This window comes from Sciurus vulgaris (genome assembly GCF_902686455.1).
Source record: "Sciurus vulgaris genome assembly, chromosome: 1".
In the NCBI taxonomy this organism is placed as follows: Eukaryota; Metazoa; Chordata; class Mammalia; order Rodentia; family Sciuridae; genus Sciurus; species Sciurus vulgaris.
The window spans coordinates 10,873,894-10,887,521 of record NC_136461.1 but is presented as its reverse complement, the minus strand read 5'-3'; the positions used below and the strand labels follow the sequence as shown (position 1 = coordinate 10,887,521).

The window sequence follows — 13,628 nt, the reverse complement described above, 5'->3', positions numbered from 1 at the left end:
TCCTTGGGCTGTGTCCTTCTGGACAGTGCGCACCATGGGGGCAGCCACAGCTGATGGGTTCTGCGTCCACGGCCAGGCATGGGGCAGGTGACGAGGTGTGGTTGCAGAATTGGAGGGTTTGGAGACCACCCCACCCTGCCCTGCTCAAAAAGGGCCAGTGAAGAGTTTTGGCAATATAACATGTCTATTTTATTTTAAAAAACAAAACCCACACCACCGACCCCTTCCCCAGGACTCTGGAAGGGCCAGTCCAAGTCAAGCAGGGGACAGTCAGGAGATTGAGCGTGGTGGGTTCTGCGCTTCTCCCAGCCTCTCCGCCCTCCCTCTCTCTGCTCCTGGCAAAAGGAGCCGAATGACCCCAGGTCCCATGGGCTCTGCTGAGTTGGGGGGAGGTGGTCACGGCATGCAGGGCGCCCTGGTGGCCCGGGCCGGGCTCTGCAAGGTGGGCGGCTGTGCGTGGGGTGGGTTAGTGAGAGGGAGCATGCGCAGACACTGGTGCTGTAGCTTCCCTGCATGGCCACGGAGTGTTCAAAAATGAACAAGGGTAGCTGGGCACTCAGGACCCGGGGGCCCTGAGCCTCTGCCCAGGCCCCTGACCCGGGGTGGGGGTTCCCGCCTCCTGATCCTTCCGCTTCCCTATAGATGGACGTTCCTCTTGTCACCATCCTGAGGTCCTGACCTGGGAGGACAGTGTGTCTGCAGAGCCCGCCTGGTTCAGACCCTCTGTCCCCAGCAGCCTCTAGCCACCACGCACTGGGCAGGGCGCCCAGGCGAGCTGGGCATGTTCTGGATCCCTGGGAGTGGAGCGACCCCGCCCCCAGCCACCTGGGGCAGGAGCGGGCTAAGGAGTGCATGGAGACCTGGCTCCTGAGCAGCACCGCGAGGGCGACCCTGGCCTGCCGCTCAGCCTCCTCCCCTCCCCGACCTCCTGGGAGGGCGCACAGCCCGGCTCAGCACCAGGGGTCCCTGGAGGCTCTGCCGCGGCAGAGGCTGTCGCTTCGCTGCCAGGCGCTGTGGATGAGGCTCAGCGCATCCTCGAACTTCTGCCTGCTGGAGGCTTCCTGGATGGTCTTGTGGGGGAGGTCCACCTGGGTCGGGGACAAGGCAGGGCCCTGAGGACTGCAGTCCTCGAGCGCCATCCTTCCAGGGGCCTCGGGACTCCTGGGATCGGCCGTGCCATGGACGCCTATCTGGCCTCCCCAGGGAGCAGCTTCCCTGCCGCTAGATCCTCCTGTGCTCTGGGGGGGCCTGAGCTGATGGGGGCGCCCTGACACCTCCTCTCTGGGAAGTCCCCTCTCCCAGGTGGCCAGGGAGGTGGCCCTGTGCTCTCAGCAGCACTGCCTGGCGACCGCCCGTCTGTGCCCTTCTCTGCCTCAGGCTGTCTGGGCTGCAGTGCACACAGGGCAAGTCCCTTGCTCTGGACTGGGGAGCCCCTCCCACCGGGCTGCGCGCCACTGGTCGCAGCTCCAGGCCCACTGCGAGCAGCTCTCCCCAGACTCACTGAGTCCAGGCTTCGCCCCTTTGCCCTAAGTCTCTGTGTCTGCCCAGAGCTGCGGCACACTGCTGTCCCCAGGATCCTGGAGGGAATGTCAGGTCCGGGAGCGGCCAGGGCTCCTGGGCAGCTGGGTACCTGGTAGATGGCTCTCCACCCGGAGTTCAGGGCAGACAGGAGCCGGTCCAGTTCAGAAGAGCAGCTCAGGTAGATGACCCAGGGGGCGGCGGGCTGTGGGCCGTCCTGGGAGAACTCCTAGGGAGAGTGGCCGGTGAGCAGGGGGCTCCCCGGGCAGGGCCCGCACCCGCCCACGCTGCTCACCAGGACGCAGTACTCCTTGCCCGGCTCCATGGAGACGGCGCTGACGTCCGCCAGCCTGGCTGTGCCCAGGGAGCGGAAGAAACTGGTTTGACAGTCCTCGTGGCACGTGAAGAGGCGGTCCTCCGCAATCACCAGGCAGCAGGGGATACAGGGGCTGGGGGCGGCTCCCTGGGGGGTGACCTGAGGCGTTGGCAGAGGTGGGGAGGCGGGCTGCGTGTCCAGAGCTGTCCAGCCCAGAGGCCCAGGTGGTTCTCTGCCCTCTCCACCCGGGTCCAGCAGGTTCTGCCCACCTCAGGAGAGTGGGTGGGGAGGAGGGTGGTCTAGTCCACAGGGCACCTGAGCTCCGGGGTCCATCCTGGGATGTCCCCTAGGGTCCCCCACCTGTGTCCTCCCAGGCTGCCCATGACTGGGGCTGGCTGCTGAGGTGGCCCCGGGGTCCTGCAGGGCTCCGGCAGGCGAGGTGGGGGCGGGGCGGAGACGCTCACCCCCTTGGACACCGCCTGGCAGAGGTGCTGCATCCAGCCGGCCATCTCGGCCTCGCTGTCGGCGCTCAGCTCCAGGCAGGGCCGGTCGGCGAGAATGACCTGGAAGGCGTGGGGCCGATCCGTGGTGTTGGATCTCCGGCAGCCACCGCACTGCTCCCCCCTGGGCCAGAGGAGCAGGGTGAGCCAGGGGCGAGGAGGCCTGCGGCAGGAGGGGCTGGGGAAGGCTGCCCTGGCCCTCTGGCTCTCCCGAGGTCCAGAACCGCCAGTCCTTTAGGCACCCACACACGGCAGCTCAGAGCTGCCCTGCTGGCCCGCCCTCCCTCCAGCCAGGCCGCGGCGTCCCCTGGCAGACTGGAGCGGCTCCAGGCCGGCAGCACCTGGGGGTTCCCCTCAGCCTCAGAGCCTGCAAACCACAGGGCAGCAGAGCTGCTGGGTGGGGGACAGAGGTCCGCTGGCCGGGAAGCAGGAGGGCCCCAGGCTTAGCTTTGACGCCCTGGGGCAGCGACACTCACCCCATGTTGACGGAGAGCAGGGGGGTGACATCGGTGCGGTCGGGGTACTGGTAGAGGATGCCGTTGCTGCAGGACACAGCACAGTAGCAGTGAGGCCTGGCCAAGAGGGGGCGGGCGCGCTCTGATCCCAGGGACCCCCAGAGTGGCCATGGTCACAAAAGCAAAGGAAGCCAGGCCTGCTTTCCAGGAAGGGAGGACTAAAGGGAACTAGAGGGACAGCAGAGTGCTGCCTCAGCAGACCTGGGCAGCTCCAGGCCCTCCGAGGCCAGCCCGGCCTCCACCTGGGCACTGGGCACTCCTGGGCCCAGCTCGCTGGCTTTATGAGAAGCCCTGCAGCCCTGGCCTGCGTCCACCCTGGGCCTGCAGTGGGGAGGCCCCCTCCCTCAGACCGCAGAGGTGCCCACGCCGGCCTGGGCTCCCACCTGAGCACCACGAAGCAGGCCCTCCAGTGCTCCCGGCCCAGGTAGGAGGTGCCCGCCTTGTAGTGCAGCATGCCCTCTTTGGTGATGGCACCCTCGGGGGGGGAGCAGCGGCAGGGCACGGGACCCAGGGACTCGTCTGCGGGGTCCTCCCAGTGCACGAGGCCGTAGAAGTACACAGTCACAGTGGACGCCTGGCGGGGGACAGCGGACAGAGTGGGCGAGGCCTGTGCCGGGCAGGCAGCCGGGCCAGGACTCAGCTCACCCATGGCGCAGGATCAGGAGTACCCACTGAGGGCGGGGCGGGACGGGGAGGGTGGAAGTGACAGAGGTGCCAGAGTCATCGCGTGCACTGACCCGAGCACCAAGGCTGGCTGCCACTGGCCCCTTGTGGACTCCTCTGGGCTTCCTCCCCGAGCCCTCACCTCGCACTTGGACTCCTGGGCCACAAACTTGGCCAGTGCCAGCTTCTCCATGGTGGCATCAGTCAGGATGCTGGGGTAGGGCGGTTCCCGGCAGCCTTTGATCATGGCTGACTTCAGAGAGGCCAAGAAGAACCTGCATAGGAAGCGGGCTTTGCTGTCAGAGGGGAACAGCCTCAAAGGACAGGGCTTTTCCCTGAGAGCTCCTGGTTTGGAGGGGTCACAGAAATGGGGGAGGGACCCGGCCAAAGCAGGGCCCGGGGTGGTGGGGCGATGACATGGCTGGGTAGGTGTCATCCAGCGGTGACCAGAAAAGGCCTGAGGCTTTCCTAAGAGCCCAGGGGCCTTGGATCTTGACAGTGGAGGAAGACCCGAGGTGCTGCCAGCAGGACTCGAGTGAGGGACCTTGAGTCGGGGCTGTGACACAACCTCATGACGTGTAATTGTCACGTGTAACTACTTGAGGGCAGCCCTGGCCAGCATGGCTCTGCCTTCCTTCCTGTAAGCAGCTCGCACTAGTCCCTTTGGCCTCTGTGGGCCACAAGGCCCTGAGAGCACCTAGGCTGGCCACATGAGTCAGTGGTCAGTGACCGTCCACTGTCCCTCCTCTGACCAGACTGTGGGTTCTGAGGGAACACACTTGTTTTCACTTTGGTATCTTCCACTTCCCACCCTCCTCCCCGTGCCATGACCCCAGAATGGCAGGTGCTGCCTCTCCAGTCCTGGGCGCGGGGCCGACACTCACTCGGCCAAGGCCACGTCAGCTGTGTCCAGCAGAAACTGCTTCCTGCGATTGGTGCACACCAGCCTCACTGTCTGCTGGTCGAGGCCAACCTGCCAGAAACCACAGGGGGCTTGGCTGCCGCCTGCCAGAAAGGACAGTGCAGCCAGACAGCCCGGCCAGGGCAGCAGGGGAGGGAGTACCCCAGGGTGGCCACCAGTGAGGCCCCAAGGCTGGAGCCCAGCAGGAGTTGGGGCAGTCAGAGGTGTCCTCGCACTTGGCTCTGGTCCCCAGCACAGGCACAGAAGCCTCTCTGAGAGTCAGGTTGGTGCCCATCCTCAGGACAGGCCCTGCTCTGCGTTCCCAGGGCGGGTGGCCAGGACGCCGTGCTAGGTGGTCCACCAACTCAGAGCCTGAACTCACCGACACATAGTCCAGTTCGTTGTAAGAAATGGCCTCTTCCACCAGGTATGGCTTCTCTGTGGCCCCTGAGAGAGGAGACCCCAATGCCTATTACCCCCAGCCTCTTTCCCCTCCCCGGCCCCATTTTCTAAGACCTAGCCCCTGGCAGAGGGGACCCCTCCTTGTCCTGCAACCTGCAGTGACGGAGCAGGAGAATGACACGGGGTGAGTGTGGTGGGGCTTGGGCCCATGCTCAGCTAGCCACCCCCTCCTGGGAGCCTTTTGTTCCCATGCCACTCGAGGGGGCAAGGCTGGGTGAGGGGGTCCCAACCTCAACCCGCTCCCGGCCAGGGCGGCAGGCACCTTTCCGGAGCAGGTAGATGTAGCAGTCCGTGAGCAGCACGAACAGCAGCTGCAGGTTGCCCTCCATGTGCCCGGTGCTCATCCGGATCATCTGGGGGCCCAGGCAGACAGGTCAGGTGTGGGGCCCAGATGCCACCTCTGGGACAGGGCCCTTGTTGTGTCTCGCTGGCCACCGAGTCCCCTAGACTTACTTTGAACAGCTGCTCTTCATTTTCCCGAAACACATGGATCATCAGCAGGAGCAAGTGATTGTTGTCCACTCTGTGAGAGGGACAAGCGTCAGAAGGACGAGGGTCAGGCTGGGCAGGGAGAGCACATTCCTTCCCGCCTCCCACAGTGGGGGGACTGGGTCCTCCAGTTGTTGGGCTTAATTCACTGAGAGGTTAGAGCCCATGTCCCCATGTACCTGGCTTCAAGGACTGGCAGAGTCCTGTGCCAGCCACGACTGTCCCTCACCTGAACTCAGAGGAGTGTGTCACCTCGGAAGGGCTCCCCTGGCCCTCATCCACCCCAGAGTCCTCAGCGCTGCTCAGACACGGGCTGGGCTGGTCCTGCTTGAGCTGACAAAGAGCCTCCTGTGTCCTAGGCTCGGGCTCCGGCTCAGGCACAGGCTCCTCACTGACCAGGGGCAACTGGGTGTCGGGTTCCTGGGTCTCCAGCTCCTGAGCCTGCCGTGGCGCATTCTCTAGCGGCCCAGGCGCCTCTCCCTCTTCTCTCCCTCCCTCTTCTTGGCCAGCAGACGCAGGGCCACCAGGAACATGCAGCGGTTGGCCAGGCCCTGCAGGGTCATGGTCGCTGCCACCTGATGTAACAGTGCTTGGACTTTCGACGGTAAAGCAGTAGAAGTCCATAGGGGCTGGAAGCCCCTCACTAAAGTCGCAAAATGGCGGCTTCTCCGGGGCATCCCCGGGAGAGCCGGTCCGAAAGGACTGGTCTGGGGGTTCAGCATGGGAAGACCAGGTGCTGGGGTCCAGCTGCCCATGGAGCTGGTCAATGACCTTGCTCAGGGGTTGTCCCAGGCAGTCCATGGAGGTGTCCTTCATCTCGGGGATCAGCAAGCCCACCTGGCCGAGCTCCGAGTGCTCGCTGCTCTCAGCTGCGCTGCTGGGTCCCTCTCCCTCCTCCTGGAGGGAGGCCCCAGGGTCTGGTGAGTCCCGCCCCAGGCCTGAGCAGACCAGGCCAGTGCTGTCCCGCTGCCTGCTGCACTTCTGCTGGCTGGAGGTGGGGTGCAGCGGACTGGCCTCCTCATCCGATCTGGTTTTCTTCTTCTTGCCAGTTTTCTTCTTCTTGGTGACCCTGGATTAACAGTAGTGGGGAGGGATTTAGACCCGAGTACTGGGTTCCAAGGGAAATCAGCCTGGGTCAGAAGGGCCAGCCTGGGCACATGCCCTCCAAGGTCATGGCCACAGCCTCTGTGGTCTGGGCAGTGTGGGGCCTTGAAGTTGTCCCTGATCCTGGCAGAGGCAGGGGTGGGGTCATGGACTAGGGACAGCACAGGGAGGCAGAGGTGGCAGTAGCCAGGGAGTCCCCTGAACCGGTCCTATAAATTCCAGCTGATGAGACTGAACTGATTGTGCCCCTAAGAGATAAACCCAGGCCGTGGTTAGTCAGACCAAGGGCCCCGGGCTCAGGTCTTCTCTCAGGATGTGGGCACGTGTCCCTCTGAGCCCACTATCTGCTAAGTGTCACCATGGATAAGTCACCCAGAAATGCCCATTTCTGGGCACAAAGCCCTGACCCCGTTCTGACTCCATGCTGGTGGAATGCAACGGGCCTGGCTGAACCACGCCAGGCTGCTTTGTTTTGGGCACTGGAGGCTGAACTCAGGGTGCTGGACCACTGAGCTGCAGCCCTAGCCCTTTTTATTTTTAACTAAGACAGGGCCTTGCTAAGTTGTTGCGGCTGGCCTTGAACTTGCATTCCTCCTGCCTCGGTCTCCCACACTGCTGGGTTACAGGCACGCACCACTGCTTTGTTGCTGAGCCAGCCTGCGGGGTGGGCCTCCTGGCTCCAGGCCCTGGGGACCAGTGCCCCTGCCTCAGGCCAGCATGTCTGACTGGTGTCCGGGCTTCTCTTCTCATTCAGGGTGCGGACTTCTAAGAACAGGGCCCAGGGGCGATCAGGCAGCCCCCGCTCCACTGAGGCTCTGGCCAAGAGCCCCAACTTGTCATTGACCTCCTCCCTTCCTCCCTTTTATGTCCCTGTCCACATGACAAAGGTACTTTTCTTCTAATAAGCCAGGCGGGACTAGGACTGGTACAGGTCTCAGGACTGGTACACCGACTTCCAAGAACTTCCTCAGGAGGAAGTCCAATCTGAAGGTGTTTTTTGATCTTGAATGGACCAAACAAAATGCCCCAGTAGCCGGGCACAGCCTGTCTCCAGGTCTTGGGCCTTGCCACGGACCCAGTATTTGTGTCCCTCCAAACTCATACGTGGAAACCCTAACTCCCATGTGATGGAATCAGGAGGTGGGGGCCTTTGGGAGGTAAGAGGTCCTGAGGGTGGCATCCTCTTGAAAAGCCAGTGCTCCAAAGAGCTCCTTCTCTGCTCTGCCCCTTGCAGACCATGGCGTGGACGTCTGCAAACCTGGAAGAGGCCCTCATTGGAACGGACCATGTCACCCCCCAGAACCTTAGGAAGTATGGTCTGCTGTTAAACCACTGTCTCTACTTTGCTGTGGCTGGAGGACTGGCCTGCTGACACCTCTTGCTCAAAGGACTGCCTGGGGGTGACAGGGCTGCTTCTCAGCCTCCATGGAGGGGCTACACCACCACAGGAGAGACCGGGCCTGCCCTGGTCTAAGAGTGAGGCAGGAGTGGGCACAGACCCCGGGACACCTGCAACCTCCCCCGGCCCTCCCTGCAGACCTGATGACCTCCAGCTCCGCGCAGGCGTCCAGGAGGCCCAGGGCCTGGGACTCCCCCTTCTCCTGAGAGCTGGTGTGCACGGGGGTGGTGTCGGAGGAGGACACGATCTCCGCCTGCTCCTCGTTGAAGGGGTTGTGGCGCTGGGTGGGGCTCTTGGTGGATGCCTTGCTGCTGGTCAGGTCCGAGGCAGTGGAGCGGGGGCCGCTGACAGTGTCCGTGAGGTCTCCGTCTGGGAGGACAAGGAGATAGGAGACTGCCCATCAGACCCCGCTGGGCCCCGTAGGACAACCATCTCAGGGGGAGACAAGTGACTCCTGCAGGGGCCCGACCTGACGGCCCGGTGTCAAGAGCAGAGGCCCCAACCCAACAGGACGTGGGACTCGTGCTCTAGGAGGGACCTGGAGGGACCACCGTCTCTGCCACCCCAGACTCCTCGGGAGCTCACGGTCCGGCAGTTAAGGGTGGGTGGTGAAGCAGCTTCCAGGCTCAAGGCCTTGGGCAGGGTGACCTTGCTGCCTCCAAGGGAAGCAGGAAGGACAAGCCGCAACCTCCTAGATGAACCTCCGAGCGCTCCTGCCAGAGCAGCCCGATGCCCGCTCCAGCCCCTCCCCACTGGCGGAAGATACCAGAAGTCCTCCGAAGGCCCCGCAGACAAAAGAGAACACAAAGGAAGCGCGGAGAATAGAGGAAGAAACCAGAGAAAACCAGGGGGCGAGGCTGAGCGGCTTGGGTGGGGAGCCAGAGGGGGCGGCCTTGGGTGGCAGACAGAAGGTTCAGAGCCCTTGGAGAGAGTGGGGGGACCAGACAGGCAGCAGGAGTGTGAGGGGGCTGCCCGATGCCCTGCAGCCCTGCAGAGGGTGTGGGCTTGCCTCCCCAGCACCCACCCGCACTCCTGGAGGGCAGGCCGGTTGCCCCTTCAAGGGTGGCGCTGAGCCCTGATTCCATTCAGAGCTCAGCTTGCTGATGGGGCCTGTTGGGGTCACCCTCACGCACTGCCCCTCCAGAGCTGGCCTCAGCAGCCTCCCCCGAGCCTCCAGCCACCCCAAGTCCCTGGAATGGGCAGGGAGCGCCACCATGACAAGCACCCGGCCACAGCGTAAAGGGGAGCTGGCCAAGCAGAGGACTGAGGCCCAGATGGAGCAGCCACGTGGGCAGGATTAATGGCCAGGGGCACGGCTGCTTCTGCCCCATTTGCTGGCCATTAGCTGTCCAGGAGAGAGGTGGCAAACATGCTCCCCTCAGCCCCATGGAAGGGCCCAATCTGCCGTCACCTTCCTAGTGGAACTTGGCAACCATGAGGCAGCTGCCTGCTGATCCTGCGCATCAGCCATTTTTAAAAAGAGCACCGGCTTTTGCTCTAGGAACCGGGAGGCCCTCCAGCTATGCCGGAAAACACCGGAGACCCACGAGGCTCTGCTCAGGTCCCTACGAGGCTCTCCTCTGTCCCTGGGGCCAGGACCCAGTTGGCTTCAGAAAGCCTTGCTCTCTGGCTGCAGAGCTGTCCCCTGGCTCGGAGTCCTGCCCCGTGCCGCCTCGGTGTGCGTAGCTGCCCAGGGCAGGGGTTCCTGGAGACTAGGGGCAGCAAGGCTGTGACGCCACCAGCCCCGAAAAGAAGCCAAAGGCCACGGAGCACAGCGGCTCATTTCTGTGACCTCAGAGACTCGGGAGTCCGCAGGAGGGTCACAGGTTTGAAGCTCGCCTCAGCAACTTGGTAGCCCCTGTCTCAGTAAAGATTACAAAGGGCGGGTTGTTGCAGCTCGGCAGTAGAACGCCCCTGGGTTCAGTTCCCAGCGCCAAATGAGAAAAGAAGCCAGAGGAGCACGGAACGGCCACCCCCACCCCGCCCTGGGGCCCTGGATTTCACGCTGCCTCCAAGCCCAGCTTTCCTCCAGACCCAAGGAGAAGACAGAGCCTCCGGAGGTGAGCGTGCGAGGCTCAGTGCTCCAGGAACTTCGGAAAGCGAGAGGTCCTGGACGAGAAAAATCTCACCTTCCCTGGGCCCTAACCTGAGTAAGCGCTGTGCCTGGGCAGCTAGTCCTCAGGCCGCGGGGGTCGGAAGGGCTGCGGAGGAAGACCGGGCCCTGCTGGTCGCAGGGCTAACAGGCACATCAGGAAGGGTTAGTTGTTAGCATCAGAGGGAAAACCAACGCCCGGCACATGTGCTCCAGACAGACTGAGGGGGAGGAAGTCCTGATGGAATTCTGGGCTCAGGCTGAGCAAACTAAAACCCTGCCACTCGCTTGGCCAAGTGACATCATTTATTTTTCCCAGTGCTATATCTTATTTCCTTCAAAGTTAAGCTATTTCATACTGGAATTACTTGGGAAAGACCATCTGTCACCCATTACTTGGAGATCATGCCTCTAATAAGGTGGGGGGGCCCCTGCTCCTTATCCTGGGGATGGGACCACCCCTGTTCCAGGCAGGAAGCTATTTGGGAAGGGGTTTGGGATGGCCTCAGATTTAAGGAGGAAGCATTCACCTCTCAGAAATGCTCTGAGTAACCACAGTCTCTGGGCAACTGCTTTATGAATTTATATAAGCCGGCGGCAGGTGACAGGCAGGGGGACACCCCAACACTGCCGCTGCCCAGCAGATGGGGGGGGTCGACACACTGTATTTTTGTTCAACTTAAAACTCCCAAGAAGACCTCCCGAAGGCAGTTCCAGCTGTGCTCAGGGCTCAGGCAGCTCCCCCACTTGGACCTCAATCTCCTTCGAAACCTGAGCGGCAGCCGTCAGGAACGGGCCAGAACCCCAAGCCCTCTCTCCCGACCCGCGTCTAGCCCAAGGAGCTCGCAGCCCTGTGTGGAAAGGCCTCGCCCTCCGGAACAGCCTCTGCTCACTGGGTGGGGCCGCGAGCACCCCACAGATGAGTAGCTCCCTAGGCACCCCAAGAATCAACTGGCCCTGGAATCAGGAAGGGTGATCTAGGAGCCCCGAAACGGTCACTTAGTGACTCCCGGGGCCCTGGGCAGAGGCAGGTGTGCTGCCGGGGAGGAGGGACATGCTGGGCTAAGGGCCAAGCTCTCCTGCAGAATTCCATCGACAGGACATCAGGCCCGGCTGTTATGATCAGGGCATTATCGTCAGTAATAAGGAGCTGATCTTGACACATGCAGCAAGCTTGGCATGGAAACATCGCAAAACAGGAAAAGAGGTCACAGCAGACTCTGTCCCACCTTCCCAGTCTGTGCTGGGTACAGACGGCACTGCTGGAAACACATCTCCAAAATCATAATCTACAAGAACGGGGGACAAAACTGAAGATTAGAAACATAGGTGTGGAAGGAGGGGTGGGTGACGGGGATGGGGGGACACCGGGGAAACAGGAGAGGGCGACAGGGACTCTGCATCTCTAACTGGGAGCTGGCAGCTTGGCTCCTGGCCAGGGGCCTGCGGCCAGCTGTGCAGCTCTGTGGGCCGTTGCTTTCCAAACCCAGAACTGCTCTGGCACACACGCCTGGGCACCCGTGGCCTGACCTCATGTTTGCCCTCTGCCCCTTTCCTTTCCTGCCAGGTGGGCAATAAGATCCCACCTGGCAGCCCGAGTCTACTCTACAACTGCAGAGATGAGGTAGGCTCATCGGTGGGTGGCTGCTTCAACACCATCCCCTGCCTGCTCCTTGCCCACAGGCAAGGAGAGGAGTGGCACCTTCCACTTGCACACCAGTGGAAAGTGCCCACCCCCACTGGCCGGGACAATGACCCCTGGCACAGCAGAAGCAAAGAAAGAGGAAGGTCAAGGCCTCCATGCTGAGGTAGCCCCAGGGAGGCCGAGGGCTGGCACTGTTGGAATCCCCTTCCCTGGAGGTGAGGCAGGACCGATAAAAGAAGGGACCAGTGTGTCTCAGGCATGAAGTTGGGGCAATGGCCAGTTTCAGAAATGAACACCAAGGCCTAAGGTTTGAGAAAAACTGGTTGTTCTAATGGGTTATTGGACTGAACAGAATGACCCAAAAGCTCCTCCTCAGGCTGTGCACCCCGGGTGCAACCGGCCCTAACACGGCAGCAAGTGAGGAGGAGCTCAGAGGACCAGGTATACGCAAGAACCCCGACCAGCGCCCCTGCACATTTGGCCTGCTGGCTCTTCCTCCTTGCAGGGCTGGCTGGGCCCAGAACCTCGGGTGGCGCAGCCTCCCCAGGGATTCAACACTCGCCCACAGCATCAGGCACGGGTTTCCAGGACACGCTGCAGCGAATCCCTCCTTGCTGAGAAATCCGCCCTGGGCCTGGGACTGAAGCTTCTGGAAACGTGGCTAATATTCATACAATCTCATTTTGGCTCTTTGTGCCTGGAATCCATTCTTTTGCCATCACAGGACTCTGCTGGCTTTGTTGGACTGCAAATCTCAACCACTGAATCAAAACCACCCAGAGTGATGTCATCAACCAGTGACAAGAGGGTCCAGTCCATCCCAGGGCAGAGGCACAGTCCCCTTCTGGCCAGGCCACTCACCCTCACTAGAAGGGGCGATGGCGCTGTCATCCCACTCCAGGTTGGTGGAGGTGACGGAGTTGAAGGAGTTGAGGGACAGGCTGTCGGAGCCATGCACAGAGCTGGGAAGGCGGTCTTCGAAGTCCAGCAGGTACTGAGGCTTATAGTAGTCAGGCATGTAGGGGGCCAGGTCCAGGTAAGGGGCATCCTGGGGAGAGTGGACAGGACGTGAGGCGGAGGTCCCGCCGGGAGACTCGGCTCTGACACCTCCTGTGCTCTTTTTCCTCTGGGAAATCAGTGGCTTGACGCGGTGGGTGCAGAGTGAGCTGCTAGGAAGAGGCAGTGACGGGTCAGCTCTTCCGGCTGCTGACTCTGGCTGATGGAGTGTAGGCACTGTCGTGTGGGAGCCTGCCCAGCAGGAGCGGGGCCCTGAGCGCCTCTCCCAGCATCACAGAGATGGAGGAGTCAGCACAGGGAGCACACTGCTTGGGAGGCTGAGAAGAGGATGGCAAGCTTCAGCAACTTAGCGGGCCCCTAAGTATACTAGGGGGACCCTGTCTCAAAGAAATTAAAAGGACAGTAGACAGTGGATGCGGCTCAGTGGCAAAAGCACCCCTGGGCTGAATCCCTAGTATGAAAAAGGAAGGAAGGAAGGAAGGAAGGAAGGAGGGAGGGAGGGAGGAGAGAGGGAGGGAGGGAGACAGAGAGAAGGAGAGAGAGGGAGGGAGGGAGGGAGAGAGAGAAGGAGAGAGAGGGAGGGAGGGAGGGAGACAGAGAGAAGGAGAGAGAGGGAGGGAGAGAGAGAGAGAGAAAGCAAGCACAGTCAGGATGCGCCCGAGCCAGGTGCCTCCCTGCTCTCCTGCTCAGCGCTCCTCTCCTCCGCTTCCAGGTTCCCTTTTGGTCTGTGCTCCTGGGGGAGGCACAGGGAGGGTGATATGGCGAGAATGGGCAGCCAGGCCACCGGGACAGGCCACCTCCAGTGATGCTGTGGGTCACCCCACAGCTGTGTAGTAGTCAACCCTTGACCGTGGTTTTGCTTTCTATGGTTTTAGCTACTGAGATTCCAAAAATATCAAATGGAAACTTTCAGAAATAAATAATTCATAAGTCTGAACTTTCATTACAGTACATTGCTATAATTGTTCTACTGTACTATTAGTTGTTGTTTCTTTATAGTTTGTTGT

General features: G+C 61.7%; 1 protein-coding gene across 4 annotated transcripts in view; it reads right to left on the bottom strand.

Moving 5' to 3' along the window:
• Positions 1 to 900: 900 nt before the first annotated feature.
• The window catches only part of PLEKHM2 (pleckstrin homology and RUN domain containing M2), a 34,022-nt gene continuing 21,294 nt past the window's right edge, over positions 901 to 13,628 (bottom strand). For 3 of the 4 annotated variants that reach the window (XM_079140772.1, XM_079140774.1, XM_079140775.1), the window contains 15 exons: positions 12,466 to 12,652; positions 11,189 to 11,248; positions 8,008 to 8,236; positions 5,594 to 6,433; positions 5,329 to 5,398; positions 5,138 to 5,228; positions 4,796 to 4,860; positions 4,397 to 4,485; positions 3,655 to 3,787; positions 3,233 to 3,423; positions 2,811 to 2,876; positions 2,299 to 2,458; positions 1,814 to 1,993; positions 1,631 to 1,747; positions 901 to 1,088 (listed from right to left, as the gene is read on the bottom strand). In XM_079140772.1, the coding sequence (XP_078996898.1) occupies positions 951 to 1,088; positions 1,631 to 1,747; positions 1,814 to 1,993; positions 2,299 to 2,458; positions 2,811 to 2,876; positions 3,233 to 3,423; positions 3,655 to 3,787; positions 4,397 to 4,485; positions 4,796 to 4,860; positions 5,138 to 5,228; positions 5,329 to 5,398; positions 5,594 to 6,433; positions 8,008 to 8,236; positions 11,189 to 11,248; positions 12,466 to 12,652 (2,616 nt within the window). In that variant the 3' untranslated portion in view covers positions 901 to 950. The remainder of the gene's footprint in view (positions 1,089 to 1,630; positions 1,748 to 1,813; positions 1,994 to 2,298; positions 2,459 to 2,810; positions 2,877 to 3,232; positions 3,424 to 3,654; positions 3,788 to 4,396; positions 4,486 to 4,795; positions 4,861 to 5,137; positions 5,229 to 5,328; positions 5,399 to 5,593; positions 6,434 to 8,007; positions 8,237 to 11,188; positions 11,249 to 12,465; positions 12,653 to 13,628) is intronic. The other variant, XM_079140773.1, reaches the window with a different exon arrangement.